This window comes from Theileria annulata, chromosome 4, assembly GCF_000003225.4.
Source record: "Theileria annulata chromosome 4, complete sequence, *** SEQUENCING IN PROGRESS ***".
In the NCBI taxonomy this organism is placed as follows: Eukaryota; Apicomplexa; class Aconoidasida; order Piroplasmida; family Theileriidae; genus Theileria; species Theileria annulata.
In genome coordinates this window covers 839,160-862,591 of record NC_011098.1, presented here as the reverse complement: position 1 = coordinate 862,591, position 23,432 = coordinate 839,160, and the positions used below count along the sequence as shown (strand labels likewise).

Here is a 23,432-nt window from a genome sequence, read left to right as displayed (position 1 = left end):
CAAAGTTCTAAATTAATATTTTAAATATTCCAAATACTTTGTATAAAATGTGATAATACCACTCAAAATCTCATTTTTGTACTTGTCCTCCCTAACAATTTAAATTAATTTATATATTAATTTATTAAATGAATTACTTGTTTGATTTTGATTTGGAGGCCTTTTCGTTCTTTAAAGAGCCTTCGGAGAGTAAAAATTCGTGCTATTTGTCATGTTAATTCTGAATAACTTACGTGTTTCTTGTTAATTTGTATTTCGTTAATAATCCGAATAACCTTGTAATTAATGTGTGATGACTTTAACATAAATTTTAGATATCTGTGAATATCAACAATTGAGCCGTAGGTAAATAACGAGTTAATGGACTGGAGGGAAGATTCTGAAACCTTAGAATACTTCAGGCACAGTGTTAAAAGTTCGTCTGATACTCTGTTATCAGCTTCAACCAGTTTTGAAATTAGTGGAACGAAAAAATCTGGGTCATAGTTCAAATTGTTCTTTATAAGTGCTATCAGTTTATCCCTAATTTCGATAGTTTTATTTGTTATTTCCCTTTCTTGGGCTATAACATTGGCTGAGTGTGCTGTTTCAGTCCTCTTTACTACCTCTAAATTAACTTCACTTAGTTCGTGGCTTACACGAGGCAGGAGGTGACAAACTACTGAAACCAAAGAGAGTATGGATAAATTTTTGACGTATTCAAGTAGGTTATCTGGTCCTCCACCTTTCTTTTCAATAACGTTAAAAAGAAGGTTTACATTATTTAAATCAGTTTCTGGGTATGTTATAGCTCGGGTGCAAATCTGTGATATGTACAACTTATATTCCTCCAACGTCTGGAATTTTTTAATATTTACATTTTCAAAATCTATTTTCTTTACTTTATCTGGTTTTACCTTGATTTTGTGTATCTTTTTTACAGAATCTTTACTATCATTATCATGATTTACGTTCTTGACTAAATTCTTGGAAACTTTGATTTTTTTACTTTTATCATCTTTTGATTTTTTAAATTTTGACTTGGACCGATTTTTGGTCATTTTACAACATATATATTAATCATATAGTTATTAATGTATGTATTAATGTAAGGTGTAATATTGTAACCAGTATCTTAAGTTTAAATAAATTAATGTTAAATTATTTCCTCTTCATGTCGTAAATAATGTCCAATGTCGGCCTAACATAATTTTTTAGATATATTGATTACCTGATTAATTACTGCGATATCGTCTGGGAGTGAGTTTCTAAGATTCTCGGTGGATTTTGAGGTTATTCCAAACCCAAGAGGTATATTTTTTGACATAACAACAACTCCTGCATTCTGTTCAATTCCTTCACTAATTTGATCCACATGTTTCTAAATATTTTAAACTATAAATCTAAATCTTACCTTGAGTACATTTCCACCATATAAAAAAGGTTGATCCATTTTTAACCAAACTTTATTCTTTGAGTAATATGAAAGGTATTCCAGTGCTGTAATATGTAATCTGAACTGTTTCGATTTGGTAAACTTTCCCAAACAAACTCCAGCCGATATCTAATATTCATTTATACAATTTATATACAATTGAATAAATGTATAATTGTATTATAGAAGTTTAGAATTATGGATATAGAATATTAAAACTTACCAATTTTTTACTACTTATGGATCCGACATATTTAAGTATATTTTCACTAAACAAATTTATAAATTGGATTTAATATTTAAATTTCTAACTAAAGAAAGTATATATTCCATTGTAACCTTATGTAATAAACTCTTTCATTATGTAAACGGAAGTAATGTTGTCCAGATTTGTTATTTTCGACCATTTGAAGTACTTTATCTCCAATACTATGAAAATATATTTTTATTTAAATAAGATTAATATTAATTGGATAAAAATTACTATGAAGCGAGTTTCTTTAAAACAATCTGAACTTCATCTTCACTTAAAGGTCTCATTTTAAATTATACAATATATAGTTAAGGGAATCAAAATTTTTACACGATCTTTATAATACAATTAGAATAAAAGAATAACAATTTAAAATACATTAGCGATAATTTACAGTTTAAAATTAAAAAGAATCTTAATCAGTTTAAATCAGTTTTGATATTTTAAATTGGGTTAAATCCATTATCATTCTTAAACTTTTTCCTGGAATCTAAATAATATAAATAAGATATTTTATATAATTTAATTTAAATTAGGAAATACTAACTGGGAATAAGTTGAAGAATTGACTTTTGAAGATTACTAAATTTAGAATCTTCCATATCCATTAAACGTTTCTTTTCCTTCTCAATCTCTATTATTATTTTCATATTAATATATAAGTAGATTATTATAAAAGGGATTAAATCCTATTATATATTATTTAGTAATAAATATATTTGTATATGGAATTGGAACCTTTATCAATAACGTAAGAAAGTTCTTTTTTTAAATTTTGAAATTCTCGACTTGATGATAACCATCTGAGTTAAATGTGTATAGAAATATTCAATTAAAATTAATTTAGAGGATTATGTATATTAAATAAGCCGGAGATGGAAATATTCACAATTATGAGAGTACAGTTAATGTTTGTGGAAAAATAATATTCTAATGTGTAAGGGATTAAATACCTTTTTTGTGGTATCATTTGTACATCGACTGTGGGAATGTTCGCATCAGGCGTGGAATCACGAGTTTGGAATGAATAAACAAAATTCTTCTCCCTGAAAAAGGGAAGAAATAGGAATAAAATGGCAATTAAAATTTTAAATATGCCTTTTAAACCTATTGGGCGGAAACCCATAATTGGACCAAATAGCGATTATCAAGGGTGTTCGAAAAACGACATGTATGACACCTGAATAATGCGTGAGGGTGCATCATTGTATATAAATAGGAATTGTAAAAATAACTAAAAATAAATTATTATAATCAATTTTCTACACACAAAAGTCGTATTAACGAATTGTCGTGTTAATTCTGTTAAGGTGTAAAGTAAATTGTTATAATTCTGGAGAAGCCTGTAATTACAGAGATTCTTAAGAACAATAAAAAGTTACATTATAGTTTTTAATGTAAAGTGGGTAATTAAGGCATGTTTGTAATAACTTACAGTGTCGAAAGTTGTTAATTGTTGAAATTATAGGAAAAGCTCCAAATTACTCGATAAAATATATTTTCGTTGTTGATAATATTTTTATCTCTAATATTTTTGACTTGTTATTGTCAGGTGTGTAAGCATTGCTTCCTAACCTTGTGATGTCGGGAATTTTCGATTAATCACAATAAAAAAGTTAACTAAATTGGTTTTCTTGTATTATATCTAAAATTTTCACTTTGTAAAATATTCTCATTGTTAAAGGAATACACACATTTCCTTATATCATGTCCATTTTCTTGTTTTTTTAATTTGTAATATTTGTCTGTACTATAAGTGTATAATATTCTTAATGGGAGATTCTAGAGAAATTATGTCAGAAAATTCACCCAGCGTTGAAGCAAGCCAAAAGCCAGCCGACGCATTTGAGCCCAAGCCTGAGCCACCAAAGAGCCCAGCCGCAAAGTCCGTGTCCTTCAGGAACGGCAAAAAATACTCGAACAAAAAATTCATTTTACCCCCTCCGCCAAGAGCCTCACCAACCTCTAGCTCCGGATTCCCAGGTGTTAGCTGGAACAAAAGAATGGGAGCATGGTTGGCTTTCTACTACGACCAAGGCACAAGACGTAGTAGAACATTTCATCCGAAATATTTCGATATGGATGTTGAGGTATGACATACAAACTACACAGTTCTCCATACTTATATATATACTTAATTATATAGTTAATTATATAATTAATATAATTAATTATGGTTAATGTAATGATAATTTAGAAAGCGAAATTGGCTGCAATTGAGTTTATGAAGAATATTGAAAAGCATCCAAAGTGTAGTTTGAGGAAGAATAGGCGTGAGAGACATGATTGGAGTAACTCACATTACATTAAGACTTCACCAGAGTTTGATGATGAGAACGAACCAAGAACAAGAAGGAGAAGAAGAAGTACCACAAAGGAGTTTGGAACTGAGGGTACTAAGCGCTCACCAATGAGCTGCTCAACCCAGGCTAGCATTGCTGATATGTACTTTGATGGCCTCAGACCCAAGTTCATTAACGGTATGGCTCATGAGAAACAAGTGACTCCAACACTCGCAAGAGTTGCCAGAGTTAAACCTGAAGGTGACGTGATTGACATGACTCCAAACATGTTCAATCAGAGCCTAATGTGGGGAAATTGTAATCTCTTTGTGAACTCACAAGATTACTGCCACTCACAGGACTATTCACAGTCACAAGATTATTCCCAAGACTACTCCCAATCCCAGTACTCTCAGTCACAGTATTCACAGTCACAACAGTATAACCAGCCAAAAGAATATAACCACTCACAGGATTCGAACTTTACCATGCCCTCATTTAACGGCTTCACTAGTCCAAGCAGGAACTTTGCAGAAGAGCAGATGGTTGTAAGTAACATTGACAGTGAACATGACTACAAGATGTTACATCCAATGCATGTCGACCCTCTTGACCCAAATCTTAATTACATGTCAGCCTATAACTGTTCTTCAACTTCGGTAAGTAGCCCTTACCTCTCACCATATAACTACTATGGAACAAAAGATGAGTCTACAATGCCACAAAACGCAACTTTCCAAGGAATGGTTATTCAAAATGAAAACCAGCAATCAAATATTCTCTACTCACCAAACTCCTCTTACATCTTGCCAATTGACTCCAATTAACTTCTCTTAATATTTCATTCCTTAATATATTATAGATTATGGATATAAATATAGATTAGATGAGTATAAATATAGATTAGATGAGTATAAATATAGATTAGATGAGTATAAATATAGATTAGATGGGTTTATATGGATTATTTCATGTAATTTTACACATTCATACACATTAGATTGGTAAATTTGTGTTATATTATGATTTAAATAGAATAAAATAAGTTTGAATAGGTTTAAATGAGGAATATTAATAAATTTAAAAGGCAATTATAACTATTTGTTGATAAATTATAGTTAAATGAACAGACGAGTAAAAGACAAATTAAACTAATTTTAAAATTGAGAAACATTAATATAATAAATTATTATAACAGTAGGACAAATCAAAGTATCAATGTAATATAGTATCAAATAAGGGGATTTGATATATTTAAAAAAAATCAGTAATAATTTCTTTATTAATGTGTAAAATGTCCCCATATAACTGTATAATTACTTCATTCCTAGATTCTGGAGAATGTGAGAATGAAAATGTTCTCAGTCTTCAGCTTGTTGTTCGTGTTTTTATCATTAAGGTTCGTCAATTGCAATGTTGAGGGCTTCAAGCTCCGACTAGACGAACCTGACGAAAACGTTTTCAAAGTTAAAACGTCCCAATTTGACAATATTCGCTACAAACATTACACTCCTCTTAAACACAATTACATTGTTAGCGTCCTAGATTCTGATTATAAAGTCTGGGAGTCAGACGGTTTCGAAACTTGTGTATATTCTTTATTGGCATATAGGAAACAATTACCCTATTTGCTTTATTTCCAGGTTGACTCAGGTCATACACTTCAGCATTTCTATTATGTGAAGGAGTTGAATCGTTGGAAAAAGATTGACATAAACAATTATTGCAATCTTTTGAAAGAGGTTAAAAATGAGGTTATAGTTAACGGAGTTTTTGGTTATAATCTTTTTAACGCAGTTCGTAACAGTATGATGTCAGTTGAAAATGCTTCAGAAGACGTTCCTTATACACAATTTACCTCAACTATAGGATACTTAGCTCATTACGTGTACTTTAAAACCCACAAGCTTTGGAGTTCTAAAGCTCCTGGCGAAAGATGTGCAGCGGCCTTTTGTTACTCACATTCAGACCAATATTACATGGTAAGACTTCTGATAACGAATGCAAATGAGGAGTCGAAACTGGAAACCTTTTTCAATATAAAAGGTAAATGGGTACATGTACACACATTGGATGAGGTCCATGACAAAAAATTGTATGTTCAGAAGCCAGAGTCTTTCAAATATCCAAACTATACTTTTACATGTAAACCAGTTGATTTCAATAAAGTACAAACTTTACACACTAAGGTAGATGAGCCAGATGAATTTGAGTCGGATAAATCTGGTGAACCTTACTTTGATTTAACTGATGAATTTTACAAGTATAAAGTCCAGTATGAAGATACAGATAATACATTTGGATTTCATGATCACGTTCATTCACATGACTACGTTGATCGTGTTGAATCTGCATGCCAAGAACCATACTTTGATCTTACGTCAACACCTGATACCTCACACTCTTCTGATTATGATGACAGTGGAGAAATGTTTGATAAGTGTGTTAGCGCATCGGGACTAAGGTCGGATTACACTACAAAATTGGACATATCAATAGCTGGGATAAATCTGTTTACACAGCTAAGATGTGTCGATAATGTGTTTTATAAGGTATACAATCCAACGCCCGACTCAGTGCTGAGTACGGTAGTTGACTGTAAGAGTGAGATTTGGAAGGCTAAATCTGAGTCTGAGAGATGTGTGCATGTTCTGGCACCTCAGAAAGAGGGTCAACACATGGCACTTTACCTAATTTTGGAAGTTGAATCTGAGTTTAAAACTTTGTTTTTCGAGAAAATTAATGGGAAATGGATTAGTTCTAACTTGGAAAAATATAAGAAGATAATTGCCAGTCTCAAGGAGAATGTTGTCAATGAAGCAATTACCATAGATTTAAGGTCGAAGACTGAATCAAGCCTTTATTCAGTGGAGTATAAGTTTGGCAAGAATCCCTACTTACTTTATTTGCCGAGTTTTGGAACGTCTTGTAATAAATTAGTCGATGGTTCTCAGACCATCTGGGAATCCTCAAATGCATTTGACAGATGTGTCGCAGTTTGGTCATATGAGAGTTGGGCCAAGCCTTACATGGTAAAGGTATTGATCCAATTTAGTGATGGCTCTTCTGATGTCCTATCATTTCTTAATGCCAGGAATCAGTGGGATCTCTTCAGCTCATTTAAACGATCGTTTGCCAATAAAATGCCCTTCAAAAAACCACTCGACTTTTATAATCCCGAATATCTCTTCAATCAAGATATTACACATTACACTACAGTTAATACTGTTACTTCGTCTGAAAGTACAGTAGAAACTACTTTAGTTGATAATACAAAATTAGTTGATAATACACATGATAGTGAGAGTACAAAACTAAGTGAGAATACAAAACTAAATGAGAGGGATTATGTAAATTCATTAACTGAGGAATTTAATAAAATGAATCTAAATTATGAACATAAAGATTCGTACAATATGTACATTAATTCAGATTCAAATGAGATGAAATCTTTAGATTCAAATACTGAAATGCATGAGTTTAAATTGGGATCAAGAACTGAAAAGGCAGTTCAGAACGCAGTAGTCGATAAGATTTGTAATAGAAAGTTAGTAACTCAAAAGTATAAAATATATTATAAACCAATTTCAGCAAAAGATTGTGTCCATTTGGACATATCAATGCCCGTGAATCTTAATAGCTATGAAGCAGTTTCAGCAGAGTTTGATGGTAGATTATTATTACTCAGCTATAGAGCATTACCGGGTAAATACTTTAGAGCCGTTTATGACGGAATTGATGTAATATTCCTGGGAAATCACACAACTCACCTCTGCTATGAGTTTAATGTATACTTAAAAAACAAGGTCTTCTACCTTGCAGATGCGCTAGTCAGAGTAAAAAACGAAGACGTAACATTGCACCTCAAAAAAACCAGTAATGGTTGGGAGTACATTGATCAGGAAACTTTCCTTGAATCAGTTGAAATTTTGAAAAAGTCATCTAATAGATGATTCATACCATAAATGGTTTTAATTTTTAATTTTTGTTTTGGGAAATTTCCAAAATTCAATATAATTTTATATACTCATATATAATTATTACCAGTAATATATAAGAAATAGTTATATATGAGTATATAAAATTTTTTCGTAGAATCTTGTATAAAAGTATATAAAATTATATAAAATTGATTATAAAGTGTTATATAAAATGTGTATATAAATTGAAATAGTGTGTAAGTATATTAAGTGTGGGTAGAGGAGGAAAGTGTGTTAAAAAGAAAAAGATCTAAAATGATCTAAAAGATCAAAAATAAGAAAAGAATACTAATAAAAATATGTAAAAATAAATAAAAATAAAAAACCAATATGACAATGTAGTGAATTTCTAGATTTTATGGAAAAAATTGTCAGCAGAATAAACAAGTATTGGAATACCCCAACATCCAAAGTCAGATTCAGTAATTTAAATCCCAAGTAAATGGTTTATTTGGGCCTTCTCCTCATATTTACAGCAGTTTCCTACTGCTTTAACCCGCTTAAGTTGCGGAAACTCGACATCAGCCAGCGATCCCTAAATTCCTGCACAGAATACAACGAGCACCATCTAGATAACGTATATTACTCCTACTTCAAACCATTACCAGACGTTTTAATAAATTCAGTATATGAAGGACATTATAAAATCTGGGAAAGCAAATTACATGGAGAATTCTGCAAGTATGCCCTAGTAGCATATAAGCATCAGTCACCATACCTAATATATATACTGAGAGATAACCCTGAATTCACATGTGACGCATATTATGTCAAATATGAGTTGGGATGGGAACCAATTGATGGAACAACCTACAAAGAACTAATTAATCAGTTGGAAAAAATACGACATCCACACAATGTAACATTATTCCTCGATAATAACTCAACATTACCAACATATGCCACTGTACACGAGTACGTTGGTAAGTTTAGAGTTCAATTTGTAGCTCCCAAGTATGGCTATACAGCTTGGAGAGTCCACCTAAATGGGACAATTTGGTCTTCTAGAGGTAACGAGAGCAGATGTGCCGCTGTTTGGTGTTACCTTTTAGATGGTTTTAACATTACATATGTTAGGTTATTGGTGAAACATTCAGATGGCGAAGCTGAACTGCTTGACTTTTACCAGAAAAATAGGCGTTGGGAACGGCCACTGGATACAACGCGTTTCGCAACGATACTTGGAATCGAGTCCCCAGATAGTTTTCTACATCCAGAATACGATTTCATGGATAGAATTGGTGAAATTCACTTCCCACCATTCAGACCACAAACTGCTCAGTGGGATCTAGTATCAAGTAATACTGACCCGAATGTGTTATACATTGACACATTTATCACCAACGAGTATGTGTTTACTCAGAAAATACATTTGGATGGCGTGTTTTATCAAGTCTTCAGACCGAAAGGTGATGCGATGGTATATTCGGTAAAGGAGTCATATTTAAAGGTCTGGAGACCATACCGAGATGAAGTTTTAAAGCTTGCCATTGTGGCGTATGATCGTAATATACCAGTGCTAATGTATACTATTATTAATTTTGGCAACACAATTAATACTTTTTATTTCCGTAAAAAAGTCTTACGGACCAATACCGCCAGTAACACTACTACTGATACTGCTAGTGGTAACAATTTTAGAGATGAAGATTATATAAATAATTCATGTTGGATAAGGACGACATGTACATATTATAAAGAGAAAATTGATAAATTGAGCTTATTATCATATGAGAAGGTAGAAAATGTGACGTTGGATATATATTTACCATCTGATAGTAATTTATTTTACTATACAGCTGGTAAAGGATATTCATACTATTCACCAAAGCCTACTTATAAAATTACAAGGGTTGTGAATCAGTTGGATGTAATTTGGGAGTCTACAGATGGTGAAAGAGTTATTTCAGCATATGTATATGAAAATGGTACACCATATCTAATTAAACTTGTTGTCGCCGATAGTTCTAGTACTCGGGTAATTGTATATTATTTGTTAAACGATAAGTTTGCCATGGTTAAATCTGCCTTACCACAACCAAGTATGCAAACAACTCTCAGCTTAAATAACCTTGTAAATAATTTCAAAGGTACAATAAATGATAGTTATAAGCCAATAAAAGAATCAAATGATAAATCAATAGATAATGGAACAAATGAATCAAATAAAGAATCAAATGATGTTGTAAAATATAAATTAATATTAAATGGACAATTAAAAGAAGTAATGAAGGAACATTATGATCAAGTAGTTAAAGGTTTGGAGGAGTTTTATTACCCTCAATATGATTTCACACCTAAAATACCTGAATTCCCACTCTCATATCCACTAGATACCTATCAATCACTCTACAATTTCTCATATTATCAATCACTGAATAGTAATGATGTGAAAGCTCTAACCAATACTATAAGAAATGGTGTTACTAATACAAGTGTTGTGAATAATAGTGTTACTGCCAATAGAGGTGTTAATGTTGGTTTTCCTGGTACAAGTGTTAATGTGAATAGAGATGTAAAGGAATTTATAGATAATTTTGTAGTGCCATATTATAATATGGAAGATTGTATATTATTGGATATAACACACCCGAATAAAAAGCTGACACAAGTGTCAGACGAAGTCTTCGATGGTGTTATCAAGGTAAAGTTCATACAACCAATGCCGGGAAAATACTTTAAAGAAATATCTGAAAAGGATACGAAAATGTATATGAGGTTGAGTAATAGTGAGGCGTCAATAGGAATCCACCTCTACTCAAATCAGAACAGATATGTGCTGGCAGACGTGATGCTGGCGGCGTCAAGACCAGCGTCAATCCACCTCAAAAAGGTCAATGACATGTGGAAATACATTAGAAAGTCTGAATTCACACAACTAATGCAACAACTCAAATCAAACAATTAATATAATAATAATATAATACATTTTATAATACATTTTATAATATGGTACTAGGTCTGTGATTCAAGAGGAAAATTTTCCAAAAATCAGAAAATGAAGGGGAATAAATCATATAAATGGAATAATTTAAGTAAAATTACATAATCTGTATAATAAACTTTAAATAAAAATAGTATATGAAATCTATTAGGATATATATGTGTATGAAAAGGTGTGTGGCGAGAATGAAGACGAAATTTTGGAAATAAGTCCAAGGGGAGTATTTTCAAGGGAAATAAGACTCCAATATAATAAAACTAGTAATAAAATAATCAAAGGATAAGAATACGATAAAAAACTGGCCTAAAAGAAAATTTTTGAAAGTGAGGAAAATTATCCCCATGCACGTGGTAGGAAGAAACTCATTTCGTATATTAAGCTGAAAATGTGGCTGAAATATATGAGTTTTTTGGTTTTATTCGTCGGTTTGGTGTTGGGCCAGCCTGAAAGGTTCGCCCTGGACCTGTTCGACATAAATGATAGTAGGTACGTAGCCGAAAAAACTCGGTTCGACAATGTGAGTTACGTGGTGTTCAAGCCTCAGAAAGAGAAACTTGTAACAGAAGTACTCTTTGGACAGGAAAGGGTCTGGAGGAGTTCTTGCGATCAGGAGACAGCCCAACTTGTGCTACTTGCCACGAAAGTTGAAGTACCATTCCTTCTCTACGTCAAGTCTGAACTGGCAGGACCTAAACATTATTACTACTATTTTGAGGATTATACATGGGTTAAAACAAATTTTGAACACTACTTAGACTTGCTGAACAAACACAAGTCTGATGTTGAAACTAAAGAATTCACACTAAACTTAAGCTTAACCCACTCGAGTGAAAAGGTTAACTTCAGTGGTACAACAAATTTTAAGAAATTTGATAGCTTCTTTGTCGATAATTCACTGGTTGATGAATGGAAAACGGAATTTGCCGCAACTAAGGTAGTTCATGATGTGACACCCTTATGGTTTGCTAAGAAGGAAGGTGAACGAGCTGTTGCAGGCTGGGCTTACAAGTCTGGTAAAGAGCATTATTTGGTTCGTGTACTTGTTAGAAACTCCGACTTCAAGTTCAGATTCTTCAATTTCCTTAAGGTTGGGAACTCTTGGACAAACCTTGAACTGGGGCCTTTTAAATTTTTGAAATCCGATGACAAGGTGTTCCCTGAAGATTTCTATTATCCTGAATACCTCAATAATGAGCCTTCACCGACTCATTTCATGACTGATTCGTCAGTTTCCTTGACCAATCTTGACGACTTCGTTGACGAAAGTTTCGAGTATAAGCCTGAATCGAGGCCTGAGGATTATGATTTCAAACACTTTAATGCTCCAATACCCTTTACTAAACTTCACAGGCTTGATTTTTCAAAGCGGGTGCCGGGTTCTGTTGCTACTAATGTAACTGGATTGTTCGATAATAAAGTGACTGTTCAGTCTTACTACCCGACTTTCGGCAACTTTTTTGGTGTTGTTAGGGACGGAAAGCACGTAATTTTTGAGCGCAATTTAGATGTTGAAGCTTGTGTCGGGGTTCACTTTTACAATAAAGATAAGCAGAGATTTTTGGCTGACGTTTTGGTTTACAGTCCTCACAATCCTAGGTCTGAGTACCATGTGAAGCGTAATGGCAGGTGGAGTCCCGTTAGTAAAGGTGTATTCACGAACCTTATGAATCAGCTTTAATCACATTTGGCTTTGAGTACAAAATGAGACTCATTTAATACATAATCTATAATTCATATTACTTTTATATATTGTTATTCTATTAGTTTTTTATACTATATCCTAGTGTATAATTATTACTGTATAATCCTATATTATTAGGATATACTCGTGTATAATGGTATTAATATACAAGTATTATACTAATATACTAGTATACCAATATACTAACGTATTTATATTATACTAATATAATGTTGTTAAACTAGTATATTAGTGTTGATATTGTCTGTTGTTATATAGTGTTTAATTATCAAGTATGAAGGGGGTGAAGGGTGGGGCCTCTGGCTGACTGCTATCATAGACAAGGTATTCTTCGTGTTCTCCTGGGCAATGATCTATTAGTAGTGTGATTCCATAATTGCGGTCTGGGAACACGGGTTCATATCTCGAGTCTTTACAGGTACAGAAAACTGCTTGTTTCGGCAACATTCTACATGGATTGTCTAACTGAGTTGTAAAAGACTCGAAATGTTTAGATTTCAAGCCCTCAAGTCCTGAATTATAAATTCCCATCTTTGATACTGTTCCATCTCCACTATCACTAATTATTGATATATCTTCATTATTCATTATTGATATATCTTCATTGTTATCTACACTTGAATCAGCACTTGAATCTCTACTTGAATGACCCATTGTTGCTGCTATACTACTTATCTCAGCTCTATATACATATTAATATATAATCAATAATATACACAATAACTCTATAATCAATAATACACAATAACTCTATAATTAATACACAATAACTCTATATAAATGATAATAGTTGATCGTCTGTTACCTGAGTGATTTACCATCAGATAGTATGGATGATGAATCATCAGTTTTTGTTGCTTTTTCTGGTTCTGGTTCAGGATGTGTTTTATTTGAGAGCCATGCATTTCTTTTTGCTGAAATTGACAAGACTGCAGTGACTTCATCTTTCTTATCTTGTGAAAATGTCTTACTTAAATGTGGAATATAATCAAACAGTTTTGGTGGTGCTGAACATAACACTTTATATCCTATCGGTACTCTTAAATCTTCAGTTAAACCTATAATTATTAGTTAATATTAGTCATTAGAATATATTAATTGGTTTAATACCGATTAAACAAGTTGGTTGGAATGTGAGGCATACAAAATGTATATATGAGTGCCAATACCACATTTGTGTGAACATTAGAAATCCAACTACAGCTTCTCTACGCATATTTCCTCTCACTGTATACAATGACGCTACACAATTTTGACCCTAAACATTAAATTTATTTTAATTTGATTAGTTACTCCTGCACTCATTAATCCTAATCCTAAAATTGCTCCAAATCTTGCCATCACATCTTGATGTTTATCACATATCACTGATAGATAATTTTCTGTTACTGACATCACATCATTTGCACTTTCATAACTTGATTGTTGTAATACCAATCCCCAACCAATAAATGCTCCTATTATTAAATTAACCAACTAACTTAACTAGTGACACAATTGACTAGTGTCTTAACAATTGTATTACCTTGTCTTACAAATTCACTACGATCTGTTGATAGTGTTTGTAGTATTTTAGTTGCTTCTGATGTTCCTGATGCTGCACAGCTAACGCCCAATGCAATTGTGACTCCGTATCTAACATGTGGGTTATATGATGCGGAGAGTAATTTCAAAACTTTCGGCACTTGGTTTGGCGTATTACAAAGAACAAATCCTAATGATATCACAGCTGCTCTTCTTACATCATCAGATACATCAGATACCGCAGAATATAATAATTGTTTCACAGCATATGACTATATTGTAATAGTTAAGGTGTGTAGATGTGTAGATTAGTAAATGAAGTATGTAAATAATGTGTAGATAGTGTGTAACTATGTGTAACTAATGTCTATGTGTTTAGATGGTTACTGATCCTGTTCCACAATATGCCATAGCATAACAAAACATTCCACCATATCTTATTATAGAATCATTATCACGACATAATTTACTTATTATCACATCAGCCTATAACAATTTTATACTATGAATTTATACATGTTTTTCACGTTGATATAGAATCATAGCAATAGCGATAACACATGCTCTAATAATCTTTTCATGTTGTGTTTCATATGAAAATGTATACAATTCATCAACTACATTTTCATTTCCACTTCCTAATACAATTAATTATTTGATTTTAAATACCAAGCATTAATAATCCTATTGCTATAGCTGCTGCTTGTCCTGGTACAGCACTATTTCTAAACATTACTCCTTTCAATTCTTCATACAATTCTATAACAATTCAATTATATCAATTCAATTAAACTAAATAGTTAAATCAATTATATCTATTAATTATATATATTTAGTAGAAACCATAATCACATTGTCCCATACAAACGAGTCCTAAACCTAATGCTGCACCATGATGTACAGATTCTTCAGCTCCTTCATTTCTTAATGAATTTAATAATAATTCCTTTGCTGATAAATCAAAATGATTCGAATGTATTAATCCTAAACATACAATTATTCAACTCTAATTAGTTGAGTGATAATTAGTTGAATATTAAATTATTCAGTAGTAGATAGTTGAATTGAAAAAATTACCTAGAGCATAAAGTGAACCACCTTCAGAATAAGAACCTCCACCAGATTCAGTTGGTAAATATGATGATAATACTTTCTTTGATTCATTTGTAAATCCCTAATACACAATCAATATATCTATGTAATGAATGTATGTATATGAATGTGTAATGAAATACTTTGTGTATAACTCCAATAGAAGCTGTAGCAGTGAATTTGGACCAATTATTAGCTTTAGAAAGCCAAGTTAAATTATCTCTTAAAAATGTATCACAACATGTTCCTGCTTGCATTAATGCATGTGATATTACTATTGCATTATGCGTTATACTATTCCTTTGATCAACACTAGTCTATACATTATTTTATCAATTATATACCAATATTATACTACTAATATACTATTATTATAGTATTATTGTACTAATTGGATTGTATTTAAGATACCATAATTTGTTCTAGAAGTCTAAGATCTGTATGATTTTTTCGATGTAGGAATTGGAGATATAATTCAATAGTACTAGTTCCAGAGAGGATATATTTAAGTCTTTCTAGCATTAATGAGTTATTATTTAAGGAATTGGATTGTTGTACTGATTTTAGAAACTTTTGGTCACCAATGTCGACAAGGTCATATGCAATTTGGAACGCTTTAAGATGATTTCCAGTCAGAATAAGTTCATTCAACAATGATGCCATACGTTCATAATCATTTAATTGATAAAGACATACACACAAATTTGAGAAATTGAGTTCTAATAGTGAAACTGACTCGAATAGTATATCTCTCAATTTCTCATATACTAAATCTCTAAATGTCTTACTAGTCACATTTGATAATAACCCTATCGTATAATTTAATAACTTGCTGACTCTTGAATTCGATTCGAATATCTTCAATACCAAATCTATTCTTCTACTATCCAATGCTATTCCCATCGCTTGATATTCTTCACCACATGATACACTATTATACATCATATTTATTACTAATAATTCCAATGACTCTATAAATCATAATTTACTATATAAATTAATTATATACTACTGTAACTATGTGTAACAGAGTAACTTAAGTGTGTAACAGAGTAACTTAAGTGTGTAACAGAGTAACTTAAGTGTGTAATTAGTGTGAGTATAATTATACCTAAGGTTGTAGAATCGAATTGATGTTGGAATTTATCATTTTGTTCATATTTGGATACATTAACTTTAATGAATTCTTCAACAGCTTTTGCAAGCATTATGTTTGTATATTCTGAATATTGTGTAGTATTAAAGTATTCTCCAGCATTTAGTGCATATTGTAATGCTTGTGTATATTCCTCCATATGATAATACACTTTACTTATTACCAAAGAGGCTAATTTTCTAAATTTAAAACCTTTATCTTGATATAAATCCTCACTAAATTATTATTAATCATATTACAAAAAATTAATACAATCAAATTAAATAAATTTGCATAATTTTAATTTAATTATTAGGAAATATACAGTAATGGTAAATTATCAACAATTTCAGGCCAGAAATAGTCTACGATTTTATCAAGTTGTTGAAGGCCTAGTTCTTTGCTTGAGCTTTTAGTTTCCTCCAGTAGCGCAAGTACACTTTCTGAGGAATCCAGTTCAGAAACATGTGTTCCATCTACTGGAGAGCTCATTTCAATATCATTCATCATTTTTAATAAAAAATTTACAATAAACTTCCACACAGCCACATAAACTCAAAATTTGAATTCACTAGTATATTATATATTTTTAGAGAAATTATTGAAAAAATTTAAGCGGGTTCTATAATCATATCTCTTGCCATTGGTGTGCTTCTTGGAGGTGTAGGTGGTCTTGTATCACTCATTCTCATATCCCTATAATAATTATTTAATATATTGAAAATACCATGAATCATATGAAGTTTCATCTTGACTTGGATAAATAAGTTTTGGTACAATTGTTAAATCTCTTCTTATAAATAATAATGCTCCAGCATTCTTATGATGATTACAATAATTTGTTGCTATACATTTTTCAATCCAACTATCTAATTGGTAGACTACTAGAATACTTGACTAACTCTTTAAATACATAACAACTACTTAGCTATTATTAATTATGAATTATTTTATACCGGAAAAGAGAGTAATTAATCGACCACCTGCAAATCGTTCGAAACCATCCATAACACATTCATGTGCTCTAATAATTAAATTAAAGTATTAAATGTACCTGATAATTAGTTGTAGATCATTATTTGTTAGAAATTTAAGAACACGGTCTGGTCCAAACTTGACTATAAAACCAGCACGATCTGGGTCTCTAATTTCATTTGGTACTGTTCCTAACATCGAATCATTATCTGTCGGATCTGACCATAACAAATCCAATAACAATTGATCCTATCACAACAATTAATTCTCTAGTCTAATTATCTAGTCTAACTAGTAATGTGTTAAGGTATATAATTCACTAGTAATAGTTTATTACTTCGGGTGATTCGGGTATTGGAATAACAGAAATGGGTCTTTTGAGTGATCGAATATCATCGATTCGTTCAATGGATTTACCGATACCTCCATGTACACATAGAATTCTTCCTTCGATAATTGCTCCTAGTGGAAGTAGTTCAAATATTTTATTAAACGCATTCCAACAACTGAATGGATTGTCAACATCTTCATTTAATCTTCGGGCACACTCGTTTTGGAATCCATAAACTGCGTTAATTGCTGGATCCTCATGGTTTCCTCGAATTAGATGAATTTGTGCTGGATATTTACACTTTAGAGCAAATAAAAGACAAATAACCTCCAGTGAGTTGAATCCTCGATCTACATAATCACCCAAGAACAAATAATCATTAGACTCAATATCACCCTCCAAACATAAAGCTTCTGCCAAATACTCATCCAATGGACTCTTATACAACTTAAACAACCTAGTCAAGTCATGATATTGACCATGAATATCACCATAAACTATACCATTCTAATGTTATTGAACTTACTTTTTATTGGTGCTCTTAAATTCAATACCGTCTCCTCTTCTTTAATAATATGATACACCTATCATATTTATTATATAGTTAAGTATATAGTTAGGTGTATAGTTAGGTGTATAGATAAGTGTATAGTCAAGTGTATAGATGATACAGTATTTAAAAGGGTATTAATATCCTTGTATGAAATAGAAAAGGATGAATCTTTTTGAAATTTGAGTTCATTTGGATTAAGTAGTTTCATTATAATACGATCATATATTGTATCTGGATTTTCATTTTGCCAATGCAAACTTGATCTTGCTTCTGGTTTATTTATCTTTCTACCTTCCTCTTCAAGACGATCAATTGATATCTAATACACATATCACTACTATATACCAGTAATATATACTAATTTATATACCACTAATATATATACCAATACTATATACTAATTTATATAGTTTGAAAAAAATACTTTTCGAACTAGATATGAGAAATCTGAAACAGATTCTCGTACTGCGTGTGCATGTGCTGAGAGTCTAATTTCTCGATCTTGTGGTTTTCTAAATTCTTCTCTGGTTTTTGGTGAACTTTGAAATAAAACACCAGTATTACCATTCTCTACCGAATCTTCAAACCATTGTTTCGATACATTTACACTCTTTTTTTGTTCCGTAAATGCATCTACAACATACAATAGTATAGATAATTAGTATAGATAATTAGTATAGATAATAGTATAGATAATCTATAGTATATATTGTATAGTATGTAGATGTGGATATATATAAGAAACTTTGACAATCTAAAATTTTTAATTCACATGTTGGATGTTTTTGTGTTTGATTAGCAAATCCACCAAAAATATATAAATTTGGTCCAAAACGCCAACTTGAATGTCGAAACTATATTTCATTAACAAATTAATTAATTTATTACTCTTTGTATTGTTGATATATTAAACCATTCTAATGTTTCAGTATCATATACTGATATTGATAATGATCTACAAAAATAAATATTAATTACATCAATAGAATGGTATAGTATAGTATGGAATAGTATAGTATAGTAGAGTATGGTATAGTGTAGAAATTACTTGTTTAAATCAGAATCACTTCTACCTCCTAATATTACAAATTTTGATCCAACAAATGAACATGCTATAATATATTATTAATCATAATACTTATACTATTGTCTATACTGTCTATACTATTGTCTATAGTATTATTTAACTAATAGTGTTATATATTACAATGTTGATATCTTGGATCAGGTTTATTTCCAGAATTAATTGGTGCTTCAATCCAATCCCAAGTACCATCACGATGTTGTCTTAAACCCCAAAGATCATTTAATGATTTACTTTCATTACCTCTTCCACCAAATATTACTATCATACCATTTGCTGGTCCTTCACAACATAACTAATATTAACATTACACCAATATTTACTTATTATTATACTATTTACTAATATTTACTAATAATTATCTACTATTAGTAATTAATTGTGTGTAAAAGAATACGTCAGATGAATGATAAACTCGTATTGGTGGTAATTGTATAGTTGGTGAGAAAGTAACTTCATTCCAACTGAATGGTGACTGTTCTACATTTAATACCCAAACATCATTACTAGGCATTTGTCTACAATATTATTTTATTTAATTAAATGATACCCATCATTACCACCAATTAATATTAAATTGGGTTTTGAAAATACCATTGTATGTCCATAACGACGACCTGGTGAACGACCTGTTGTTGGTACTATTATCCATGATAATTGTTTATCACGTCTCAAATCCAATAAAAATAACTATTCACAAAATTAACTATAGAATTAACTATATATAAAACTAACAATATACATAGCTATATATATAAGTATAGGTATATAGTTTAATACATCATCAGATGAAAGTGCACCACCACCAGTAGCACCTCCAAAAATAACAACTTGCATAGTTTCTACACAAGCTGCTGCATGAGCTGCTCTTGGTGATGGTGGATTTTCTGTTTGTAATTTAGTCCAATGATTTGTAGTCACATCATATAAAAAAGAATCCGAAGTAATAGTATATCGTCCAACATCTATAAATTACACATTTTAAATTTTCTTAAAATTTATCAAATAATTATATGAAAATTATGAAATTAAATTAAAATCTATAATAAAAATATATAAATGTGTTTTAAAAAATAATTATATCAATTAATTTTGATATTAAAATTACCACCAACTGCTCCACCAAATAAAACAACTTTTCCACTTCCTACTGAAGTAGTTGTGTGTCCAAATCTAGGCGGGGGAACGTCACCCTGTTGAGGTACAACTTTCAAATATGCCATAAGCTGATTTAACCATACGATACACAATATATTTGGATCATTGAAATTTGTTTAAAAATTTTAAGTTCAACGGTCAAAAATTTTAACACATGTAACCTTAAAAATAATTTAAAATATTTATTTTAATTTCCTTCTAACCCCATCCTCAAATGTGTAACTTAAAATGGCAAAAAAAAATTATTACGACATTTCATATTTCATATTTTCATATTTAATTCATTGTTTTATTTTAATTTGTAATATTTAATTAGAATTTTAACTCCAGTTTTCCTTTTAAACACAACATGTAATTTCAAAACTATTTACACATTTTCATATACTGAAATGTATATTAATATTTAAGTCCATTTCTAATATAATTAACTGTGAAATATGTACTGGACATTGTAATATATCTAATGTTTGATCAAATAACTTAAATCTAATCTAATAACTTAAATCTAATCATATAATTCTAATCTAATTAAATAATTCTAATTGATGATTCTTTATATTAATTATTTTAATAAACTTTTAATATTTTTGGTGATAATTTTCAAGTTTTCTAATACTTTAGAGAATTTTAAACTTCCACTTCTTTTCTATGGGTAATTTTTCTATTATTATAATTTTTCAGGTTTCATACCCGAAATAATTCAATATTAGATTCATACTATTCTGTTGAAATTGTACCTTAAATTCTACATTTCTATACACTAATATACTAATTATACTAATTAATCCAATTACTAATTTATATAAATTAATATAATTAATTGATTGGATTAGACTGGTACGAATAAATTGTTGTGTAGAAGTTTATTGAATGTGTTGGTTCATAAAGCAGAGTTATATCATAAAGTTGGTTATGATACTGAAGTTTTAAATTGTACTGAACTGATTCGAGGGAAATGTTTAGGATCAAATTCTTGCTCTGTAATATTAATTTCTTTTAATATTAATTAATTTTTCGGGTTAATAAATTTCTTTTTAGGTTAATATTAATGATTGTAATTCACTTTTAAATAATAAAAATGTTAATCTTCAATCTCTCAATTTACAATATTCATGTGAACCTTCCAAGTCTCATTCATATTACTCTTAATACTCTTAATACTTATTACTTAATACTCTTATTAGTTATTACTTATGTATATTAGTGATTAATAATGAAATTAGAGAACCTATGCCTATATTTAATGGGAAAAGTTTTAGAGAAGGTGTTTTTGGTGATTTTCTAATGTAATTTAAGATAATTTTATAATGTTTAGAATTCCAAATATGAATTCTAATGAACCGATTTATCCTCTCCACTCATCTTTATTGAGTAAACTACTTCAATCTTGTCTTATATCACACAATTGTACTTTTGTAACCAGTGACGCTATACACTCAGGTACTCAAATCCATAATATTAATATTTAGACGATTATTTTATGAAGGTAATTTTAGACTCTTGACAGTTTAGAGAGATAGAATCAATGATCATGTGTTTATTAAGTCGAATTTATTTAATTTATCTGGATACGCTGTTTTATTAAATTACACTGGTATCAGGAAATTGAATTATTGTCTGTAGCAATTTGTGAGAAACCGGTTTATCTGAAGGCTAACTCGTTTCAAGAAGTTGCTAAACAAGCTAACGAGCCAATTTATACCTGTTTCTCCATAGGTAAATGGATTTATGGATTTGGATATTTTAGGATATACTGGTTCATCACTTTTTAATTTAAATCCTAAAGAATTTTCATGGTAATTAATTTAAATTATAATTCTTTTAGGCTCTGCAGAGGGTAAAATTATATATTATCATCTTTATTAGAACACCAACAATTGTACCAATGTTAGGACATCTAATCGCTATTAAATCTTCTTAAATATATTAATACATAATAATACAATATAAAAATATAAAAATACATATTATATATTAAATAATGGGAAGAATATTAAGATTTGGGATCTAAAACAGTAACAGTATCAGGTAATAGTGTAGAAGGACCTAAACGACCTTCAGGATCATATGGTAACATAATTTTAACTTTAATTCCTAATACACCTTGACGTAATTGTACTGATCTGACGGCAGTGTTAACATATTCCTGTGCTGGCTGTCCTGTTGAGATAATATAACCATCCTTGAACTTCATACTCTTGGCTCTTTGAGCTCTGAGTTTACCAGAGACAATTACTTCACAACCTTTAGCGCCAGATTCCATAATTTGCCTTAAAACGCCATAAGCAGCACGCCTTATAGCCAGACCCTTGAGTAACTTGTAACGAAGAGATTCCGCTTGTGCCATGGCACATAGACCTCTGTTCTCCACACGTTCAGCATAAAGTTCAACTGAATCGGAACTAAACCCAAAGCGTTTTTGAACAAGCGATGTCAATTCTCTTATGCGTCTGGCCTTTTCACCCAAAACCTCACGAGTCCTTGTGGCCCTAATTATTATTTCAGTTCTAACAGGTGTGATTCTCAGCTCTACACCTGAATAACCATCTTCTGCCAATGTTCTTGATAAAAACTCGTTCAATTCAGCGTTGAAAACACCATCGTTAATAAATCTCTTCTGCTTTGATTTCTAAATATTTATTATTATTTTTCTATAACTTACACCCGCAAAGCCCATCATCTTGTCCACAAATATCCAATTATCTTAATTATAAATTAAAGAAGATTAATTTTATAATATATTGGAATGAATTGGAAGATTGTGGAATATTAATATATAATATTGGGTTATAAATTTGGAAATTATAAAATATATAAATTATAAAACTATATAGTTAAATAATTGGAATAATAAATTGGTATATGAATAGTATAGAAAAGAGTCTGGAATCTTAAGTGTGGGGAAATTATAATATATAAATATAAATTGATTAAATAAATTTGTTAGTTTATAAATTTTCTATTATTTTGAATGGAAATAATTTTGTAAAGTAATTTTAAGTTTT

The 23,432-nt window shown here is 30.6% G+C and overlaps 10 protein-coding genes across 10 annotated transcripts, besides 5 other annotated features; 5 read left to right on the top strand and 5 right to left on the bottom strand.

Moving 5' to 3' along the window:
- Positions 1-12: 12 nt before the first annotated feature.
- On the bottom strand, positions 13-1,040 carry TA08385 (uncharacterized protein; the record flags this gene model as incomplete). The annotated part of the gene is made up of 3 exons (XM_947999.1): positions 13-91; positions 138-202; positions 234-1,040. The coding sequence occupies 3 exons, from the start codon at positions 1,038-1,040 to the stop codon at positions 13-15; spliced, it is 951 nt and encodes a 316-aa protein (XP_953092.1).
- Positions 1,041-1,180: 140 nt separating this feature from the next.
- TA08380 (60S ribosome subunit biogenesis protein (Nip7 homologue), putative) lies at positions 1,181-1,954 on the bottom strand (the record flags this gene model as incomplete). The annotated part of the gene is made up of 5 exons (XM_947998.1): positions 1,181-1,360; positions 1,394-1,543; positions 1,638-1,683; positions 1,727-1,843; positions 1,899-1,954. 5 exons carry the CDS (start codon positions 1,952-1,954, stop codon positions 1,181-1,183), a joined length of 549 nt encoding a protein of 182 aa, XP_953091.1.
- A 1,485-nt stretch (positions 1,955-3,439) lies between these two features.
- Positions 3,440-4,776, top strand: TA08375 (uncharacterized protein; the record flags this gene model as incomplete). Its single annotated transcript, XM_947997.1, has 2 exons — positions 3,440-3,757; positions 3,865-4,776. 2 exons carry the CDS (start codon positions 3,440-3,442, stop codon positions 4,774-4,776), a joined length of 1,230 nt encoding a protein of 409 aa, XP_953090.1.
- A 522-nt stretch (positions 4,777-5,298) lies between these two features.
- Positions 5,299-5,361: a sequence feature (Signal peptide predicted for TA08370 by SignalP 2.0 HMM (Signal peptide probability 0.999, signal anchor probability 0.000) with cleavage site probability 0.868 between residues 21 and 22).
- TA08370 (uncharacterized protein) lies at positions 5,299-7,902 on the top strand (the record flags this gene model as incomplete). The annotated part of the gene is made up of 1 exon (XM_947996.1): positions 5,299-7,902. One exon carries the CDS (start codon positions 5,299-5,301, stop codon positions 7,900-7,902), a length of 2,604 nt encoding a protein of 867 aa, XP_953089.1.
- A 469-nt stretch (positions 7,903-8,371) lies between these two features.
- Positions 8,372-8,419: a sequence feature (Signal peptide predicted for TA08365 by SignalP 2.0 HMM (Signal peptide probability 0.983, signal anchor probability 0.000) with cleavage site probability 0.880 between residues 16 and 17).
- On the top strand, positions 8,372-10,837 carry TA08365 (uncharacterized protein; the record flags this gene model as incomplete). Its single annotated transcript, XM_947995.1, has 1 exon — positions 8,372-10,837. One exon carries the CDS (start codon positions 8,372-8,374, stop codon positions 10,835-10,837), a length of 2,466 nt encoding a protein of 821 aa, XP_953088.1.
- Positions 10,838-11,258: 421 nt separating this feature from the next.
- Positions 11,259-11,312: a sequence feature (Signal peptide predicted for TA08360 by SignalP 2.0 HMM (Signal peptide probability 0.998, signal anchor probability 0.002) with cleavage site probability 0.900 between residues 18 and 19).
- TA08360 (uncharacterized protein) lies at positions 11,259-12,551 on the top strand (the record flags this gene model as incomplete). Its single annotated transcript, XM_947994.1, has 1 exon — positions 11,259-12,551. The coding sequence occupies one exon, from the start codon at positions 11,259-11,261 to the stop codon at positions 12,549-12,551; it is 1,293 nt and encodes a 430-aa protein (XP_953087.1).
- Positions 12,552-12,836: 285 nt separating this feature from the next.
- On the bottom strand, positions 12,837-16,836 carry TA08355 (26S proteasome regulatory subunit, putative; the record flags this gene model as incomplete). Its single annotated transcript, XM_947993.1, has 14 exons — positions 12,837-13,257; positions 13,381-13,633; positions 13,686-13,833; positions 13,869-14,032; positions 14,062-14,371; positions 14,487-14,585; positions 14,616-14,737; positions 14,769-14,858; positions 14,943-15,083; positions 15,177-15,273; positions 15,335-15,508; positions 15,603-16,162; positions 16,201-16,562; positions 16,652-16,836. 14 exons carry the CDS (start codon positions 16,834-16,836, stop codon positions 12,837-12,839), a joined length of 3,126 nt encoding a protein of 1,041 aa, XP_953086.1.
- Positions 16,837-16,937: 101 nt separating this feature from the next.
- Positions 16,938-20,492, bottom strand: TA08350 (serine/threonine phosphatase, putative; the record flags this gene model as incomplete). Its single annotated transcript, XM_947992.1, has 17 exons — positions 16,938-17,022; positions 17,054-17,171; positions 17,283-17,350; positions 17,381-17,550; positions 17,639-18,129; positions 18,159-18,216; positions 18,304-18,504; positions 18,610-18,755; positions 18,931-19,039; positions 19,074-19,140; positions 19,234-19,297; positions 19,324-19,356; positions 19,393-19,564; positions 19,667-19,787; positions 19,820-19,959; positions 20,005-20,234; positions 20,378-20,492. 17 exons carry the CDS (start codon positions 20,490-20,492, stop codon positions 16,938-16,940), a joined length of 2,388 nt encoding a protein of 795 aa, XP_953085.1.
- Positions 19,951-19,959: a sequence feature (1 probable transmembrane helix predicted for TA08350 by TMHMM2.0 at aa 101-118).
- Positions 20,005-20,049: a sequence feature (1 probable transmembrane helix predicted for TA08350 by TMHMM2.0 at aa 101-118).
- Positions 20,493-20,972: 480 nt separating the features above from the next.
- On the top strand, positions 20,973-22,293 carry TA08345 (uncharacterized protein; the record flags this gene model as incomplete). Its single annotated transcript, XM_947991.1, has 9 exons — positions 20,973-21,079; positions 21,109-21,160; positions 21,261-21,407; positions 21,466-21,554; positions 21,612-21,713; positions 21,743-21,867; positions 21,897-21,913; positions 22,029-22,143; positions 22,253-22,293. 9 exons carry the CDS (start codon positions 20,973-20,975, stop codon positions 22,291-22,293), a joined length of 795 nt encoding a protein of 264 aa, XP_953084.1.
- Positions 22,294-22,420: 127 nt separating this feature from the next.
- Positions 22,421-23,104, bottom strand: TA08340 (40S ribosomal protein S3, putative; the record flags this gene model as incomplete). Its single annotated transcript, XM_947990.1, has 2 exons — positions 22,421-23,056; positions 23,090-23,104. 2 exons carry the CDS (start codon positions 23,102-23,104, stop codon positions 22,421-22,423), a joined length of 651 nt encoding a protein of 216 aa, XP_953083.1.
- Between the last annotated feature and the right edge of the window lie 328 nt (positions 23,105-23,432).